The sequence below is a fragment of the Lepus europaeus genome, chromosome 17, assembly GCF_033115175.1.
Source record: "Lepus europaeus isolate LE1 chromosome 17, mLepTim1.pri, whole genome shotgun sequence".
In the NCBI taxonomy this organism is placed as follows: Eukaryota; Metazoa; Chordata; class Mammalia; order Lagomorpha; family Leporidae; genus Lepus; species Lepus europaeus.
This window is the reverse complement of record NC_084843.1, coordinates 25,637,573-25,657,266: the sequence shown is the minus strand read 5'-3', so window position 1 is coordinate 25,657,266 and position 19,694 is coordinate 25,637,573. Positions and strand designations below refer to the sequence as shown.

Below are 19,694 nucleotides of genomic sequence, written 5' to 3'. Positions count from 1 at the left end.
GGTGCAGGGCCCAAGGACTCAGGCCATCTTCTACTGCTTTCCCAGGCCATAGCAGAGAGCTGGATCAGAAGTGGAGCAGCAGGGACTTGAATTGGCACCCATATGGGATCCCAGCACTGCCAGCAGTGGGCTTACCTGCTCTGTCACAGCACCAGCCCCAGAATGCCTTAACTTTCTTTCCCTGTCACCCTGCCCTTCAAATAAATAAAATCTTTAAAAGAAAAAAAGAAAAGAAACACACTTGTAATTCTTGTAATTGAAGCTATTAAGGAAAACAAACTGCAGGTCACTCACATAGTACAGGTTATCAAAACCTCCATTTCTCTGGAAAACAAGGCCTTTCTCTTGCAGTAGCTGTATAGCATTCTTAAATATGCTGTGAATTGCCTTGGAAGTGGTGTCCTTACAATCCACCTGCATGAAGAGGAGAAAGGGAAAAAAAAAAACGAGAAATCAATCCCACCTCACAGCACCTAAGAGTAATTCCCTAGACCAACCGGTTTGTGAATGTGCCCAGCAAGCTTTCAATCTGCTGAGTCAAGACAGCCTGGGAACGCACCCAGGCAGGTGTTTGTTGAGGGCTGGGGAGCTTGCGCCGTCAGGATGGCGCTTGTGCTGTTTCATACCTCAGTTGTGAGTTTGTGTTTGTTTAATACGATGATAAGGAATAGAAAATAAAAAAGCTATTCTCACTGCTGGACAGTCTTTGTTTTTTATATGTAACCCAAACGTACACACGTTAGTGCCTTTCTTCATTAAAGTTGTGGCTATACAGTCTCTTCCTGAGGACTTGCTTCCTGCTGAAGCAACCCGGGGGTTCCAGCATGCAGTAAGCACTAAGCAGTCTCCTGGTTTTAATCAGAGTGCAAGGGAGGCCGACAGCAGTGCAGACACGAGCGCAGGTGGGAGCCAGGGCTGAAGGTGCAGAGCTGTCCTAGAGGAAAGCGAGAGCTCTGAGGTCGTCACTGGCATTCTGCTCCCCACGTCCCACACCCTGCCCTTCTCTACTGACTGGAGTGCTTGGGGAGGCACGTGCTGCCACAAGGCTATCAGCTACGTCCTACTGTAGTCCTGGCCGTCTCCTCCCTGGGACACAGCAGGTGACCAATAAAATCTTTGTGAACTACATACCCCATTAGAGAGGTTATATGCATTATCCTTTTCTGTTGGAGTCCCAAAGAACAGCAGTTGTCCTTCAAGGCAAAGATCCATTTTTAATGTACAGAAAAATATGCAAGTTCAGATATTAAAAAGAGCAGAGCTCCAGTGAAATGCAGCAAAGCTTCCAAAAAAGTATTTGCAGGCAAAATCCTACCTGTGATGAAAGGTGCATACCACGGTACCTGGGCGACCCCACAGGTGCTGAGAAACCAAGTGGGGGCTCAGACTCACCGCTAACATTTCCTCCAGCGGACAAGGAAGCAGAGACGCCCACACAGTATCCAGGATTGACAATTCCACCCCTAATGAAAATTTCTCTTTGTAGAAGTCTCTCCCCCCAATCCTGCCCAAGGCATTTTATTAGTCTAATAGATCCTGGTGCCGTTTCACAATGTGCTCTCCTGGGCTAAAGATGACAACAGTCTAACACTCTTAATTGAATGAAGTTTACGTTTTCCCTTAACAGAACAAACTGGAGGCCCTGATTACCGGGAGGTCAGGAAGACCTAAAAGAGGGCTTGCAGGGGGTGTCAGCACCCACTCTCAGGAGGGAGAGAGCTGAGAAACCTGGGGGGATCCTACAGGCAGAAGAACTGTGTGTTTGTTTCTCTGGCCAAATGAACACAAGGATCCTAGGGGACGAGTTGATTGCATTTCTTAGCGAGACAGACACAAATGGGAAATGAACTAGAAATGATTGTTACACGATTATTCCTGTCATTAAATTCCCCCGGATTACACACAAAAAAAACCGGTTCCTGGGAAGACCCAGCAGCAGGAAGAGGAGAGGCCTGGCCTGGGAGATGAAAGGCTCAGCTTCAGCAGTGAGCGGGTGGGGTTCCACGCACACGGGGCTCTCTGTCAGCAGTGAGCGGGTGGGGTTCCACGGACACGGGGCTCTCTGTCAGCAGTGAGCGGGTGGGGTTCCACGCACGCGGGGCTCTCTGTCAGCAGTGAGCGGGTGGGGTTCCACGCACGCGGGGCTCTCTGTCAGCAGTGAGCGGGTGGGGTTCCACAGACGGGGGGGCTCTCTGTCAGCAGTGAGCGGGTGGGGTTCCACGCACACGCGGCTCTCTGTCAGCAGTGAGTGGGTGGGGTTCCACGCACACGCGGCTCTCTGTCAGCAGTGAGCGGGTGGGGTTCCATGGACACGGGGCTCTCTGTCAGCAGTGAGCGGGTGGGGTTCCACGCACGCGGGGCTCTCTGTCAGCAGTGAGCGGGTGGGGTTCCACGCACGCGGGGCTCTCTGTCAGCAGTGAGCGGGTGGGGTTCCAGGCACGCGGGGCTCTCTGTCAGCAGTGAGCGGGTGGGGTTCCATGGACACGGGGCTCTCTGTCAGCAGTGAGCGGGTGGGGTTCCATGGACACGGGGCTCTCTGTCAGCAGTGAGCGGGTGGGGTTCCAGGCACGCGGGGCTCTCTGTCAGCAGTGAGCGGGTGGGGTTCCACGCACGCGGGGCTCTCTGTCAGCAGTGAGCGGGTGGGGTTCCACACACGCGGGGCTCTGTCAACGTAAACAACCGCTGAGGCTTCCTCTGCAAAAACAGTGGCCTCCGCTGACCCCAGGCCACGGCTCCCAGCCTGCTTATGAGACCAGTCTCAAGGGTCAACCGCCATGGCCCCCTCCAGCCAGCAGCTCTTCCTGGCTGGAGATCTGGATCTTTCCTGTCTTTTCTGAAACAGTAATGACAGGCTCATCCGATTCAGGAAACCGAAATTGCCCACAGACAAAAACAGTGCCTGGCTCAATGGGCTGAGCCTCACCAAGCCTCTGCTAGGCTCAGGCCAGGAACTGGGTGGAGCCCTGAAATATATATATAGTCTCCACACCCGGAGAAACTCAGCATTCATCCAGCTGTCAGCGAAACAATGGCTGTGCGAGGTCTGCTTATCATGTTTCTGGATTCACTAAGAAGGGCCACTATGGAAAAAGAAAGAAAGGGACAGAACATTCCAACCCATTCTCTGGCCTCTAAGCTCTACCAGCATCATAATGATTTGATGAAGCGTTCACCTGTAAGACAATGCAAGGTGCCACAGGATCTAGGATGTCACCATCATTCTAAAGCATCTTTGGTTTCCCAGGACTCTATTAAGTGGAATTCAATTAAATGACATGGGCCTCGCCAGCAAAGCAATGTGAGGGCCTAATTCATAATTGATGGGAAAAATCATTTCCAAAGACAAAACAAGTACAGTGCCAGAACTGTTCTTCTGAAACCTAACAGGCTGTGGGCAGACACAAGTTTCTGCTCTGAGCATTTAACACATGGCATGCCAACGCGTCCCCACCCTGCACTGGGAATGGAGAGGCATCCCAGGCTCACAGCCCTAAGTCCCTCCCTAACCACAGCTGTCCCAGAGAGCTGGCTCCAAGTGAAGAACACGGTCTTCGCGTTGCCTTCCAAACATGCTGACAGAGTTCCCAAGCCCCAGGAGGGGGTCAGGTGGTTTCAAGCCTCCGCTAAATGATTAAGCGGCAGGTCAACCTTGCTGTCAGCAGACAGCTGGGGAGTCGCAACGGCTCGGAGGCAACCTCAGGGAAAAACAAAGGGCCCAGTCGTGACCCTCTGCACCTGGGTGTTTTCTGAAACCCTATCCCTGTATCCCCGTATGAAATGCTGGTCACTGGGCATGGAAGCCTGTTGGCAGGGAGGGCTAATTAGGTGTGGGGACAAAACTGAGAGGTAGCGGCCATGCCCAGGTCAGGATCGGGAGCTGGTGTCTGCTCCACCTGGATGTTCCCCGGTGAGGGAGTCTCAGCAAATGTCTGGCAAAGCCGTGAGCCATGTAAGCAGTGCGGGAATGGAGAGGCTGCTTAGGCACATCACCGGACCTGTTCCAGAGCCTGCTCTGAGTGGCGAGTCGTGTGTGTGCTGGGGAAGGACCTGTGACACACGTTCCGTGAACATCTACATCTCACAGCACTCCACAGTGCACTCCGATTGTTGTGCAAGGAGGAAAGGGATACAATGACTAACAGTTTCTGTACTCACAGGCTCTGTCCAGAGGATATTCAAGACATTTAATAATGGTCCCTTCCTGTCTCTGGGTGGGGGTAGGAGGGGCCAAGGGAAGGAAACTTGACTCCAGCAGTCCCCCGCCCCCCGCAATTTATTGGCAGTTTTGCTTTTTGTGGTTTCAGTTACCCATGGCCTGAAAATATTAAATGGAAAATTCCAGAAATAAATAATTCATACATTTTAAATTGTGTACTATTCTGGGTAGGTGATGAAATCTCATGCTGTCCTATTTCGTCTTTCTCAAGACATGCATCATCCTTTGTCTACCACATCCATGATGTATACACTACCAGCCTGCCCAGTCCATCAGCAGCCATCTCTACCGTATACAAGGTTCACTGCTATCCACAGTTTCAGGCATCCACTGGGAGTCTTGGAATAGAACCCCCAGAGGATAATAGGTGTGGGGGTGGCTACTGTGTATAACTGCTGGGACCATTTGAATTTTCAAAACCCATTCATGCCTTCAATCAGGTAATTATTGAGAACCTGCTTTAAGCCAGCACAGTCCCAGGCCCTGGGTAGACAGCAAAGAACAACACAGGCAGGCCTCTGCTCTCACGTAAAAGGAATAGGCAGATAAACAAATAAACACCAGCGTATCACTGATAGCACAGGGTGATGGCCTGAGTGGCGATCAGAGCAGAGGCAGGGAGGCAAGAAGGTGGCATGTCAGCTGAGATGACCCCCCTGATGGGATAAGGAACATAAATTTTAAAAATAACTATGACTGGGTCAGTGCTGTGGCATAGTGGGTAAAGCCACTGCATGTAGTGTCAGCATCCCATATGGGTGCTGTTTCAAGACCTGGTTGCTCTACTTCCGATCCAGCTCTCTGCTGTGGCCCGGGAAAGCAGTGGAATATGGCCCAAGTGCTTAGGCTCCTGCACCCATGTGGGAGACCTGGAAGAAGCTCCTGGCTCCTGGCTTCGGACCAGTGCAGCTCCAGCCATTCTGGCCATTTGTGGAGTGAACCAGTGGATGGAAGACCTCTCTTTCTCTCTCTGCCCTTCTGTAACTCTGCCATTCAAATAAAATAAATAAATCTTTAAAAAAAAAAAAAACAACTATGACTTATGTGACAACAACAAACCTAAACCTAAGAACTGTTAACATAGGGAAAGCCTAAAACCAAAGTCTCAACTCTTAATTCCAAGCAAATAAACAAATGCCAAACAACCAAACAAGTTCACGTGACACTGGGGTGAACAAACAGGGACAGCTTTTTTCAAGATGAATAAAAAACAACTTAGGTATTTCTTAAAACTTTTACTTATAAACCAGACTGGATACCACTCAATGTTCATTTAAACTTATAAAACACAGCAAGTTAACCTAGAAGACAGCAAGCCATTAAAAACTTTGGTTCAAGTTCAAGAATCATCTTGCTAATCAATAAATAATCTTGGACAGATAATTACCTCCTTTCACTACTTCTCCTCATCTGGCTTCTGCTGATGGTTACTGCCCAGTTCAGTTCAGTGAGTGCCATCAACTAGGTGCTAGTAACCTTAAAATATTACTGTTTCTTGCTATTCAAAGATCAACATAATGAGATTAAAGGAGGAGGACAGGGCAGGTTCTGAATGCTCAGTGAGCTTCCCAGAGTAGAAAGGGCATGTGCTAGAGCCACAGCCTCTGTTCCCCGGGTCCACCCTGTGAGTCTTCATGCCACAGTCACATTCACCCACGCCCTTCAGCTGCAGACTGGGGCAGAGGACCTGGCTCCTCACGTGGGCATGCTGCACTCACTTGGTCAGAGCAGGCGCTGTGAATCACGGGCTGATTGGCAAGGGCCAGCAAAGACTCCACCGTTTCCAACTCCTGCTGGTAAAAGCTTGGCACTCTGTTCTCCTCAAGGAATTCTTTGACTTTTTCACTCAGCAAACATGTGAGATGGGCAAGGTCCAGGGTGCCTGGATTGCTGATGGAGGAAGGATTAAAAAAAAAAAAAAAAAAAAAACCTGTAGAAAACCATCACCTGTGCTCTTTTCTGGTGTGCATAAGATAGCCAGAAAATGGAACAGTCTGCAAGTACTTCAAAAAGTTCATGGAAAATGGAATTAAAAGGTAAGTTTGGGGGTGGGTGTTTGGCCTAGCAGTTAAGACACCTGAATCCCACTTCCGAGTGCCTGGGTTCAATTCCTGGCTCCAGCTCCTGGATTCCAGCTTCCTGCTAATGCAGATCCTGGGAGGCTCCAGTAGTTGGGTTTCCGCCTCCCGCAGGGGAGATGTGGCTGGAGTTCCTAGCATCTGACTTTGGCTGGGCATAGTCCAACCACTGTGGACACCTGGGGAGTAAACCAACAGATGGGAGTATTCTCTCTCTCTCTCTCAAATAAATAAAAATTTTAAAAATAAAATACAGGTTTAAAAAAAGAAATGTTTCTTTTGGTCCAAACATTTTTTTAGAAACCATGCAGTTTTTTCATAGTATGCATTTTCTATGAACTTTTTGAAGACCCCTCATATATTGATGCTTTTTTTTTTTTTTTTGACAGGCAGAGTGAACAGTGAGAGAGAGAGACAGTGAGAGAGAAAGGTCTTCCTTTTCTGTTGGTTCACTCCCCAATGGCCGCTGCGGCCAGCGCGGTGCGGCTGGCGCACCGCACTGATCCGAAGCCAGGAGCCAGGTGCTTGTCCTGGTCTCCCATGCGGGTGCAGGGCCCAAGGACCTGGGCCATCCTTCACTGTTCAACCTAGCAGTTTAGATGTCTGCCTCCCACACTGGGATTCCTGAGACTGATTCCTGGCTCTGGCTCCTGACTCCAGCTTCCTGCTGAGGTAGATCCTGGCAAGCAGCAGGTGATTGGATCCCTGTCACCCACATGGGAGACCTGAATTGAGTTTCTGGCTCATGGCTCTGGCCTCACCAGCCTTGCCCTTTGCAGGCATTTGGGGAGTAAACCAGTAAATAGCTCTCTTTCTGTGTCTCTCAAAAGAAAAATGAAAAGAGACAAAACAAAAACATCCGCATCACTTTCCTTACCCATCCTGTCCTTCCAGTCCCCACTCTTACCCTGTCATGCATGCATCAGCAAATATGTATACATTCTTACTCTTTCTGGGTTGTTCTTTCCCCCACAGAAAGTACTAAAATGATTCCTGGTTGAGAATAAGTAGCTGTTGCATTTTTAAAAAGGCTTTCAGGGGGCGGCGCTGTAGGTAGCAGGTAAAGCCACTGCCTTCAGTGCCGGCATCCCATACGGTCGCTGGTTTGAGTCCTGGCTGCTCCACTGCCAATCCAGCTCTCTGCTATGGCCTGGGATAGCAGTAGAAGATGGCCCAAGTCCTTGGGCCCCTGCACCTGCGTGGGAGACTTGAAAGAAGCTCCTGGTTTCTGGCTTCGGATCAGTGCAGCTTTGGCTGTTGCAGCCAATTAGGGAATGAACCAGCGGATGGAAGATTCTCTCTTTGCCTCTCCTTCTCTCTCTGTGTAACTCTTTCAAATAAAGAAATAAATCTTAAAAAAAAAAAAAAAAACAGGTTTCGGTGATGGTGTGGCATAGGGCAACCTGTTTTGTGTTGTGTTCTGGAGAAATTTCTTCAGGTTTCTTGCCTTGGGGTCTGTTGAGCTTCTTGTATCTGTGATTTTACAGTTTTCATCAAGCTTGGAAAAATTTCAGCCATTATTTCCTAAAATATTTTTTTCTATTCCCCATCCATGCCTTCCCTGACTCCAAATACACCCAGGTTTTCTTTATGCATCCTGTTTTGTCCACTTTACAGAGGAGCAAACTGACTACCTAGAGCCTCAGAGGACTTGCCCAGAACCCCACAGATGACTCAAGATTTGAAGCCAGGACGACCCCAACATCTGGGCTGCCACGCTTGGCTGTCCTGCTGTGGTCACCTTTCCAGGAGGGGTGACTTACCTCAGTGCCTCTTCTTTCTCCAGGGCTGGGCTGCGGAAAGGCTGGTCATAGACTCTCCTGTACATACCGGGCAGCTCCTGCATCCTTGAGATCTGAATGTTCCACACTGGGTCATCTACTTTATCTAACAAGCCACAGGGAAAAAGAGGCCATTGAAGTTACTCTGAGGTTCTTTCCCATGTCCAGGTTGCCCCCAGGACAACAGTAACTGAGGTATGTGGTGGTGGGTTTCCCTTCTCATGGATACACTTAGCAGTTCCACATCCCATTAGAGGGAAGGCAGCACCCACAGCATCATAGGTGTGGCAGGGGCCAGAATATATTCACTCTTCCTTGAGATTCCCAGCTGAAAACAAGCCAGCACAGTATACAGGGAAGATGGGGCTGCATGGTCTTGCTTCTGATTAGCCGACTTCATTTAATGTTCATGGACTTGATGGTGTTCAAGAAATTAGCATCACTCTCAAGAATATGAAACCTCTGCTCTAACTGACCAAGACTTGGAACTTCAAAGCATTCTGGAAACTACTATGTTGTCCAAATCAACTTGTCCACTCTAATTAGTAAATAATTCACTTTCTTCCCCAATGTATTTAAAACTACCTCTCTTTAAAATAAAATGAAGAAATGCTACTTTTCTGAAGAAAATAACAATACGCCACATAATTTATTCTATCATCTTCTTATTTGAACTTTTTACAAATTTGACTTTCAGCTAAACAAGAGTTTTCTGGACACACAACCAATCAGACAGAAATATCCCATGCTTACAATAAGCAGTGGCATGAATTTCTCGCTCTTCCCGGTACGTGCGAACATAGCCTCTGATTCGGACAATGTCCCCAATTTCTATCTTGGTTTTTTGCTCAATAGTCTCTTGCAGCTTCTTAAACTGAGAGGTTAAGCTCAGCTCTCTTGATGAACTTGGAGCAGCTGCAGCTGTCAAGGACAAGAGGAAAGACAGAAATCACTCCACACTGATGAGACAGTCTTCGGGTGAAGACCCACACGATACACTTATTCCTTTTTGATTCATTGTTCAACAATAGGAAATCCATGTAACCTCCTGAAAGGTATAAGTTGTAATTATTCAGAAGTAGGGTGAAGAGAACCGTCTAGACTGAGGCCAAGTGGGCAAGTCCCAATGTGCTCCAAGAACTCTTTCCTACTCCTGAGTCACCAGTGCAGGCAAAGGGCTCCCCAAGTCCTGAGCTCACTCAGGTGTGGTGGCAGCAGCTCTAAACAAGCCTTAAAAGTTTCCTGGCAGGGAGGCTAGTCCTACCTACATGCCCAACATCCTAATCTCTCAACTTCATGGCTGGTGAGGACTTAGGCTAATCTCTCTCTCTCTCACACACATACACAACTCTCATACTACTTAAAATTGTAAACTTAAACAATTCATGGTGAAAGAATCCAATGTACATTGCATTCTAAGTAACTGCTGTCACTCAATTTCATTTCCAAATCATATTAGTTAAGTAACAGCCCCGGGGACAGATGCATGGCACAGCGGTTAAGCTGCTGCTTGGCACGCCCCCATCACATATGAGAGTGCCTGGTTAAAGTTGTGGCTACTCTGCTTCCAATCCAGCTGCCTGTTAATGTGTACCCTGGCAGGCAACAGAAGATGGCTCAAGTACTTGGATCCCTGCCATGCACATGAGAGACCAGGAATGAGTTCCTGGCTCCTGGCTTTGGACTGGCCCAGCCCTGGCTGTTGCAGGCATTTGGGGAGTGAACCAGTGAATAGAAGATCTCTTTGTCTTTGTCTCTCTACCTTTCAAATAAAACAAAAATAAATAAATAATTTTTTTAATAGACATAAATGTTTAGGTACAACAGATGCTACTCTGAAGACTGTAGAATCCTCACAGTCGGCCGGCACTGTGGCTCACTAGGCTAATCCTCCGCCTGCGGCACCGGCACCCCAGGTTCTAGTCCTGGTTGGGGTGCCAGATTCTGTCCCGGTTGCCCCTCTTCCAGTCCAGCTCTCTGCAGTGGCCTGGGAAGGCAGTGGAGGATGGCCCAGGTCCTTGGGCCCTGCACCCGCATGGGAGACCAGGAGAAAGCACCTGGCTCCTGGCTTCGGATCGGCACAGCGTGTCGGCTGTAGCGGCCATTTTGGGGGGTGAACCAACGGAAGCAAGACCTTTCTCTCTGTCTCTCACTGTCTAACTCTGCCTGTCAAAAAAAAAAAAAAAAGAAAAAGAAAAAGAATCCTCACAGTCGCCACTATTTATTATTAGCTGTATTTTAGAGATGAGAAAACAGAGTCAGAGATGTCAAGCAACTGGCCCAAAGTGAACAACCAGTCAGCAACAAAGCTGGGGTTTTAGCCCAGGCAGTCTCCAACTCCAGAGCCTCCTGCCTTACCTTCTATTCTCTGTTGTCTGCCCCGCCAGGAAACTTCTATCTCCCACAATCACAGTCATGGCTGGTGCACACAACAGATTTTGTGTTTAGTTTTTCTGCCTAGCGTATTTCCAAATATACATAAATGTTCACAGAATCTACACAACTCAGCATTTTAACACGGCGTTCTGTCCTGCTAATATGCCACTCTTTGGTTGGTAGTCTCACTAAATATTTTCCTCCCCTTTTTCATCATGTTGCATTTTGGTTCTTTACCACCAGCACTGCATGGGGGCAGTACAGTTTGGAAGTCAGCATTTGGTGACTGGAGTCACAAGTACAGCATGAATCTCAGTTTATCTTCTCTGGTTGGGAGACCCTGGACACACGGCTGAACTGCCTCACTGCACCTCGGTGTCCTCTCCACTTCTAAACTTCTGTTTTCTTAGTTAAGAAAAGGTGGTAATAACATTGTACATGCGCCAAAGTAACCCTTCCATGATTTTAGCACAATGCCAGATTCACAGAAAATACTCAGCAAATACAGGTTCCTTGTGATAATGAATGATTAAGCCCTCTGGACAAATTTATTGTGTTTTCTTTGGGGTCTTTCACTGGGTATTACTGGATAAAAAAGTACAAATAGGTTTATGTATGGTTCATTACAGAATGTCAGAACGTCTGCCAGAAAAAAATCAATCAAACTACTATGTTTTCACCTGATGCCATCAGGGATACACGAGGCTTTCTCACATCTTTTACACTGACTTCAGTCAATGGGATTTTGATTCCTTAACAAATACATAATGATTCCACACAATTTGCTTTTTAAACTGCAGGAGATGTTATGTATTTTTGATAAGGTGATCTGCTCTTTGTATTTCTTTATGGATAAAACCTTCATCTCTTTTATTCCATGTTTCCTTAAAATTCAGGCAGGGCAGCTTTATCCATTATGCATATTACATACACTCTCCCCATTCCACTGCTTTCTTTTTTATTTCTGATTTCCTTATACTGCATAAAAGGTTGGAAAAAATTGGTTTCTGAGTCCATCCCCTCGTCACTGATGATGGCTGTTAGGGCCTTAGCAGCTAGGGACTGATGAGAGTGGAACTTATTTATTTATTTATTTATTTGACAGGTAGAGTTATAGACAGTGAGAGAGAGAGACAGAGAGAAAGGTCTTCCTTCCATTGGTTCACTCCCCAAATGGCTGCCACGGCCGGCGCTGCACTGATCCAAAGCCAGGAGCCAGGTGCTTCTTCCTGGTCTCCCATGCAGGTGCAGGGGCCCAAGGACCTGGGCCATCCTCCACTGCCCTCCTGGGCTACAGCAGAGAGCTGGACTGGAAGAGGATCGACCAGGACTACAACCTGGCGCCCATATGGGAAGCTGGTGCCGCAGGCGGAGGATTAGCCTAGTGAGCCACGGCGCCGGCCCCATGGAACATATTTATAAGATAAACATACAACTCTATCTCCTTTGGGTTATTTTATGTAAACTGCAAGATAGGGATCACAGTTAACTGTTTTTAAAATATTGTTATCTACCTGCAATGACAGCATCTGCTAAGCACTGCCTTATTCCCTACAGTTGTATCATTACTGGTTTGTCCTATGAGAGGGTTTCTATAATGGAGTGATTTGCAGCTGGCATTGTGGCATAACAGGTTAAACTGCCACTGCAATGCTGGCATCCCAGCCAGTTTGAGTCCTGGATCCTCCATTTCCAATCCAGCTCCCTGCTAATGCACCTGGGAAAGTTGCAGAAGACGGCCCAGGTCCGTGGGCCCCTGCATCCACATGGGAGACACAGAAGAAGCTCCTGGCTCCTGGCTTTGGCCTGGCCCAGTCCCAGACATTGTGGCCATTTGGAGTGAACAGCAAGTAGAAGACCTCTGTCTCTCCCTCTCTGTAACTCTCACATTCAAATAAGTAAAATAAATCTTAAAAAAAAAGGGAGTGAAACTCTATTTTGCATCATAGATCACATTTTTAGCTTTTTAAAAACATTCTTAATTTTTGCTTATTTGAAAAGCAGAGACAGAGAGAAAACAGAGACAGAGATGGAGATCTTCTATTTGCTGGTTCACTATCCTTGGGTTTGGCCAGCCCAAAGCCAGGAGCCCAGGATTCAATCTAGGTCTCCTATGTAAGTGGCTGGGACCCAGGTACTTAAGCCATCACTTGCTGCCTCCCAGAGTATACATCAGCTGAAGGTAGAATGAGAAGCAGAGCTGGAACTTGACCCCAGGCACTCTGATATGGTATGTGGGCATCTCAAGTGGCACTTAGGGACCAGCACTATGGCATAGAAGATTAAGCCTCCGCTTGTGGCACCAGCATCCCATATGGGTGCTGGTTTGAGTCCCAACTGCCCCACTTCTGATCCAGCTCCCTGCTAATTCACCTGAGAGGGCGGTGGAAGAGCACCCAAGTGCTTGGGCCCCTGCACCCACATGGGAGACCCAAAAGAAGCTCCTAGCTTTTTTTTTTTTTTAAGATTTATTTATTTATTTGAAAGGCAGAGTTATAGAGAGGCAGAGGCAGAGAGAGAGGTCTTCCATCCGCTGGTTCACTCCTCAGATGGCCGCAACAGGCAAAGCTGCACCTATCCGAAGCCAGGAGCCAGGAGCTTATTCCAGGTCTCCCACATGAGTGCAGGGGCCCAAGGACACAGGCCACCCTCCACTGCTTTCCCAGCCCATAGTAGGGAGCTGGATAGGGAGTGGAGCAGCCTGGACTAGAACCAGCACCTATATGGGATGCTGGCACTGCAGGTGGTGGCTTTACCCACTGTGCCACAAGGTCAGCCCCTGCTCTAGCTTTGGATCCGGCCAGCTTTGGCAGCCATTTGGGAAGTAAACCAGCACATGGAAGATCTCTCTGTCTCTCCCCCAACCCCTTCTGTAACTCTGCCTCTCAAATAAACAAATCTTTAAAAAAAAAAAAAATTGGCATCTAAACCACTGCACCAAACACTGCCCCACTGGTTCTTTAAAGTACTACAATTTTAACAACCATGGCTTTGTATTCAGTAGAGGTATTAAGTTTCTATTAATACATCTACCATACCAAGGAATCCAGCATACAGGGAGCATAAGTTCACTTGTAACAAATATCTAGGAAACCAGACATAATCAGCATCACTGCTGCTCAGTTTACTGGTATTTCCTTCAGAAAATCCCCAAGTATAACTTTGCACATCCATGTCCCTATCCCTAGGTGTTCTTCTACTTAGGCTGAGTTTTAAAGGCATCTGTAAATTTCATTGCTATTATGCAGACACCAGGTGCTAAGAAATGCTCCATACAGCACCTTGGAAATGATCTGACGATGGTCGGGAAGAGGAAAAGACGCCAGCTTTCATCTAAAGGGTGAGCCACGTTGCTGAGAGTTCAAGCTGTGTGCTTTAATGAATGGAATAAAAAGGCTGGAGCCAGGCAGAACTTCATTTAAAGTCATCTATTCCATCATGACAGCTAATCCCCATTAAAATTCTAACACTAAGAGTAAGGCCGGCGCCGTGGCTTAACAGGCTAATCCTCCGCCTTGCGGCGCCGGCACACAGGGTTCTAGTCCCAGTTGGGGCGCCGGAGTCTATCCCGGTTGCCCCTCTTCCAGGCCAGCTCTCTGCTATGGCCCGGGAGTGCAGTGGAGGATGGCCCAAGTCCTTGGGCCCTGCACCCACATGGGAGACCAGGAGAAGCACCTGGCTCCTGGCTTCGGATCAGCACAATGTGCCGGCCGCAGTGGCCATTGGAGGGTGAACCAACGGCAAAAAGGAAAACCTTTCTCTCTGTCTCTCTCTCACTATCCACTCTGCCTGTCAAAAAAAAAAAAAAAAAGAGCCAAGCTTTCAGGACTGGCATTGTGGCACAGCTGGTAAAACTGCCACCTGCAGTGCCGGCATCCCATATGGGCGCTGGTTTAAGTCCCGGCTGCTCCACTTCTGATCCAGCTCTCTGCTATGGCCTGGGAAGGCAGTGGAAGATGGCCCAAGTCCTTGAGACCCTGCACCTGCGTGGGAGACCCAGAGGAGGCTCCTGGCTCCTGATCGATGTACAGCTCTGGCTATTGCAGCCATCTGGGAAGTGAACCAGAGGGTGGAAGAACTCTCTCTCTCTCTGCCTCTGCCTCTCTGTAACTATGTGAATGGAATGGAATAAAATAAAATAAAATAAGTAAATAAATAAACCTTTAAAAAAAAAAAAGAGCCAAGCTTTCAAACTTTGCTCATAAGCTAAGTCCAAAAGGTACATTGAATGCGACACATCTAGGTGTTAATATTATATCCTTTTACCTTGACTAGAACATGATTTTAATCCAGTCCAGATTTTGTTGAAAAAAAATTAGTCTTTGTTGGCCACTTTCCAATGAAAAGGTTTTAAATTGAGGACAATTAAGTTAAAAGGAGAGAATGAGTGAGTTGGGAACAATTTAAAAACATCTCTTCATACATAACATGGAGGGAGTCATTTTTAGGCTTTCTCCTCATAAATGGACCCTCTCTGTATATTCAGAAGGCACTTTCAAATTCAGGTTGCCCACTGGGACTGTTCTACTAATCTATTTACTGATATTTTTAAAAGCTCACTGTCAGTATTAAGAACCACTCTGTTGAACTTAAAAGAATTACTAAGTATGGAATTATATAATATTTCTGATTATGTCATTTCTTAAAAGAGTAATTTTTGGAATACTAAAACAATGTCTAATATGGGGATCTGCCCACTATAGTCCATGGGCCAAACCCACCTAAAATAAGCATGCACACTTGAACTAGACCTTCAGATTGAAGACCATGCTCACTACCAGAAATCTGCAACTGATTTTAATGCTGAGATACTGTGCATTTTTTATAAAGACTTATTTTTTTAGTTATTTATTTATAAGATTTATTTGAAAGGCAGAGTTACAGAGAGAGGAAAGAGGGAGAAGCAGAGAGAGAAAGAGATCTTCCATCTGCTAATTCACTCCCAAAATGGCTACAGCAGCCAATGCTGGGCTAGACCAAAGCCAGGAGCTTCTTCCAGGTCTCCCATGTGGGTTCAGGGGCCCAAGCACTTAGGCCATCTTTCACTGCTTTCCCAGGCCACTAGCAGGGAGCTGGATTGGAAATAGAGCAGCTGGGACTCGAACTTGCACTCATATGAGATGCTGGTGCTATATGCAGTGGCTTAACTTGCTATGCCACAGTATTGGCTCCTAAGATTTATTTATTTATTTGAAAGGCAGAATTAGAGGGACAGAGAGAAGGAAAGACAGAAAGGGAGAGGTCTTCCATCAGCTGGCTCACTCCCCAAATGGTTGGAATGGCTAGGGCTGAGGCAGGCCAGAGCCAGGAACCTGGAACTCTACCTGGGTCTCCCATGTGGGCACAGGTGCCCAAGTACTTGCGCCATCTTCTACTGCTTTCCCACACATGTTAGCAGGGAGCTGGATTGGAAGTGAAGGAGCAGGAACTTGAACCAGCATCTATATGGGAGGTCAGTACCGCTTTATCTACTGCACCACAACACTGGTCCCAATGGGAATGTTTTTGTCTGGTGTAGAGCTGGCATGTTGGGGGCCAGTGTTGTGGCACAGCAAGTAAAGCCACTGCCTGAAACATCAGCATCCCATATGCACACCAATTTGTGTCCTTGCTGCTCCACTTCCAATCCAGCTCCTTCCTAATGGCCCCAGAAAAGCAGTAGAAGATGGCCCAAGTGCTTGGGCCCCTGCCACCCATATGGGAGACCTGGATGAAGATACTGGCTCCTGGCTTGGGTCTGGCTTAGTCCTGGCTTGTTGTTGCAGACATTTTGGGAGTGAACCAGCAAATGGCAGATCTCTCTCTCTTTCTCTGTAACTCTACCTCCCTCCCCACGCCCCCTTCCCCCCCCCCCAAAAAAAAAAAAAAAAAAAAAAAAACACTTGCATGTTAGAAACTTAGTCCCCAATGCAGTGGTATTGAGAGATAGGGCCCAATGGGAGGTGGTTAGGTCATGAGGGCTGTGCCCTTCTGAATGGGTTACCACCACTATAAAACAGCTTGAGGAGTGGGCCTCATCCCTTCCACCAGGTGAGGAACAGCATGGACATGCAGCATTCATGGCACCATCCTGAAAGTGGAGAGCAGCCCTCACCAGATACCAAATCTGCCAGTGCCTGGATCTGGGACTTCCCGGAATCCAGAACTAGGAGAAATAAATTTCTGTTCCTTACCAGTTATCCAGTCTCATGTACTTGTGTAGCAGCACAGCACAAACACACACCCCAGACAGGTATGAACACCAAGATCACTGATTGTCTTTGTAGGTTTACTCTTGCCTGGGAGATACCCACTTAAAAACCTGTTGTCTCCCTGCAATTTATCCACAAAGCTTCCTAAGCAGCTCAGTGTCAAGAATTTAGATGTTCCAAAATTAGGAATGGGAATGAATACTGGTGACATGAAACTGATGGTCAAATTCTAAATGAATTTAATTTTAAAAAGCACCCAAAGATAACTAAGATACATTCAAGTACACCAAACGTCATTTCAGTTATAGTCAACATGCTGGATATACAACTTTAAGTTTCTTTTTCAGTTTATATTACTTAATGGCTAACTTCCAAGGGAATCCTATCCTACCTTCTTTTCATTCTCAGGTTTGCTGATAATTGCTTGAACATATTATAGAATTTAGAAAACCTAGATCATAGTGGCCTAGAAGTCAGTGACAGCCAAGGGAGGAGCAGTCTTCAAAAATCTCCTTTGGTCATGGATTCAGAGCTGACTGGTAATTAGACTAAATCGTTGTGACTTAGGTAATCACTGTCATGGTAAAAAAGAACTACAGGAACTCCCAGGAACCCTCCCCCACTCCCGAGGGCCTAGAAGCAAACACGCACGAAAGAGATGGCAGAAAGAAAAGCAACTGACTCCCCGCAGCGTCAGCTGTCAGGAAAGCCACCAACGTAATTTACCAGTGGATAAACAGGAAAATTGAGCCCTCCAGCCATTCCGATGAGCATTCTTGAGGAAAACCCACTGCTTGGCTGGGAAGTGAAGAACACGACAAACACAGTTACCTGATGAGGACTCGGTGTTACTCGACTTCTTCCAGCACATGCAGTTGATAACCCCAGTGCTGTCGTCCACTGCAAGCGAAGTATGGAAGGGGAGAATGCAGGTTTGAGCATGGATTGTAAACTTGTCTTCACTGCATCAGCCACACTGAAAGATGAATTTTTCTACAGCTTGAAAGGGAAATCCCATTAGCAAACTCCCTTGCACCTTTAGAAACAGTCTCAGCACACACCAGTATGCGCTGCTTGCTTATACACGCCAGTGTGACTGCATAACCCCAGGGGGGTGCATTCACCACGCACTTGTCCTACCTCAAGGACTAATGATTCTTGTGTACAGCTGTCTGCTAAACATGGTGTCTTCAAGAAGGTAAACATGAAAACCCCAATGAATGCTCACATACAAAACCAGCCTTTCTCCCCGACCCTGAAACAAGACAGAATCTCACAGTCTGAGGTGAGAGGCACAAGCGCTTTAGGGCACTGCCTTCTGTCACGATTTCTCTTACAAAGCATTCCAAGTCCTTTGGCTTGGGCTTCTCTTTGTGGAAGGGCTCCTGCCCAGCCCTTAGCACCGCAGGGGATGTAAGGAAAGCCAAGCATAACATATAAGGACACAGATTTCTTTTCATAATAGAAAATAATTATATCCTGGCCATAGAAAAAATACTGGTCTGGCTTGTTTTAATACTAGTGGCAAAAAAAAAAAAAAAAGAATCAAGTAATTCCCATGACACTTGGACTTGTACCGGTAGACGTGTATCTATAGATTTATCTAGGATGCATGCTATGGGATGGTAGGTATTCTCTTTGCCTAAATTATTTTAAAAGCTTTTTTTTTCTATAAAGGATTTATTTATTTATTTATTTATTTATTTGAAAGTTTGTTACAGCAAGGAAGGGAGAGACAGAAAGAAAGAGGAGAGAGATCTTCCATCCACTGGTTCACTCCCCAAATGGCCGCAATGACCAGGGCTGGGGCAGGCCAAAGTCAGGAGCTAAGAGTTTCATCTGAGTCTCACAGTTGGGTGCAGAAGCCCAAGCACTTGGACCACTTCCACTGCTTTCCCAGGCACATTAGCAGGGAGCAAGATTGGAAGTAGAGCAGCTGGGAAGTGAATCAGTATCCATACAGGATGCCGGCACTGCAGGCAATGGCTTACCCTGCTATGCCACAGCAGCAGCCTCTTAAAAGCTTTTTAAAAATGTATTTATTTGGCTGGCGCCGCGGCTCAATAGGCTAATCCTCCGCCTGTGGCGCTGGCACACCGGGTTCTAGTCCCAGTCAGGGCGCCAGATTCTGTCCCGGTTGCCCCTCTTCCAGGCCAGCTCTCTGCTATGGCCCGGGAGGGCAGTGGAGGATGGCCCAAGTCCTTGGGCCCTGCACCCGCCTGGGAGACCAGGAGAAGCACCTGGCTCCTGGCTTCAGATCAGCGTGGTGCGCCGGCCGCAGCGCACCGGCTGCAGCGGCCATTGGAGGGTGAACCAATGGCAAAAAGGAAGACCTTTCTCTCTGTCTCTCTCTCTCTCACTATCCACTCTGCCTGTCAAAAAAATAATAATAATAAATGTATTTATTTGAGGGGCCAGCTAGGCCTCTGCCACGGTGCCAACATCCCATATGGACACTAGTTTGAGTCCCAGCTGCTCCACTTCCAATCCAGCTCTCTGCTTATAGCCTGGGAAAGCAGTGGAAGATGGCCCAACTGTTTGGGACCCTGCACCCATGTGGAAGACCCGGAAGAAGCTCCTGGCTTCAGATCAGCCCACCTCTGGCCATTGCGACTATTTGGGGAGGACCAGTGGATGGAAGATCTCTCTCTGAAACTCTTCTCTCAAATAAATAAATCTTAAAGAAATTATTTGAAAGGCATAGAGAATCTCACTCACACACACATATACGTATCCACACACACAGGTGGGTTAGGGGAGAGAAACAGAGAACTCTCATCCAGTGGTTCACCCCCTAATGCCCACAAGACTCAAGGCTGGGCCATGGCTAGAGCCAGGAGCCAGGAACACAATACAAGTCTCCCACATGGGTGGCAGGGATCCGATCAGTTGAGCATTATTACTATCTCCTTAGGGCCTTGTATTGGCAGGAAGCTGGAGAAAGGAGCCAACCAGGAATCAAACCCAGGTACTTTAGCCACTGAAATAAATGCCTGCTCTTCCTTCACCTAATTTCTGACAAACTCAGAACAGAGATTGATAAGCAGAGGGT

General features: G+C 47.4%; 1 protein-coding gene across 3 annotated transcripts in view; it reads right to left on the bottom strand.

Annotated features, from left to right (window-relative positions):
* STN1 (STN1 subunit of CST complex) overlaps nucleotides 1-19,694 on the bottom strand; it is a 49,221-nt gene that overhangs the window by 13,978 nt on the left and 15,549 nt on the right. For 2 of the 3 annotated variants that reach the window (XM_062214254.1, XM_062214255.1), the window contains exons 4-8: nucleotides 17,474-17,542; nucleotides 8,829-8,996; nucleotides 8,058-8,181; nucleotides 5,935-6,106; nucleotides 295-414 (exon numbers count right to left, since the gene is read on the bottom strand). In XM_062214254.1, the coding sequence (XP_062070238.1) occupies nucleotides 295-414; nucleotides 5,935-6,106; nucleotides 8,058-8,181; nucleotides 8,829-8,996; nucleotides 17,474-17,542 (653 nt within the window). The remainder of the gene's footprint in view (nucleotides 1-294; nucleotides 415-5,934; nucleotides 6,107-8,057; nucleotides 8,182-8,828; nucleotides 8,997-17,473; nucleotides 17,543-19,694) is intronic. The other variant, XM_062214256.1, reaches the window with a different exon arrangement.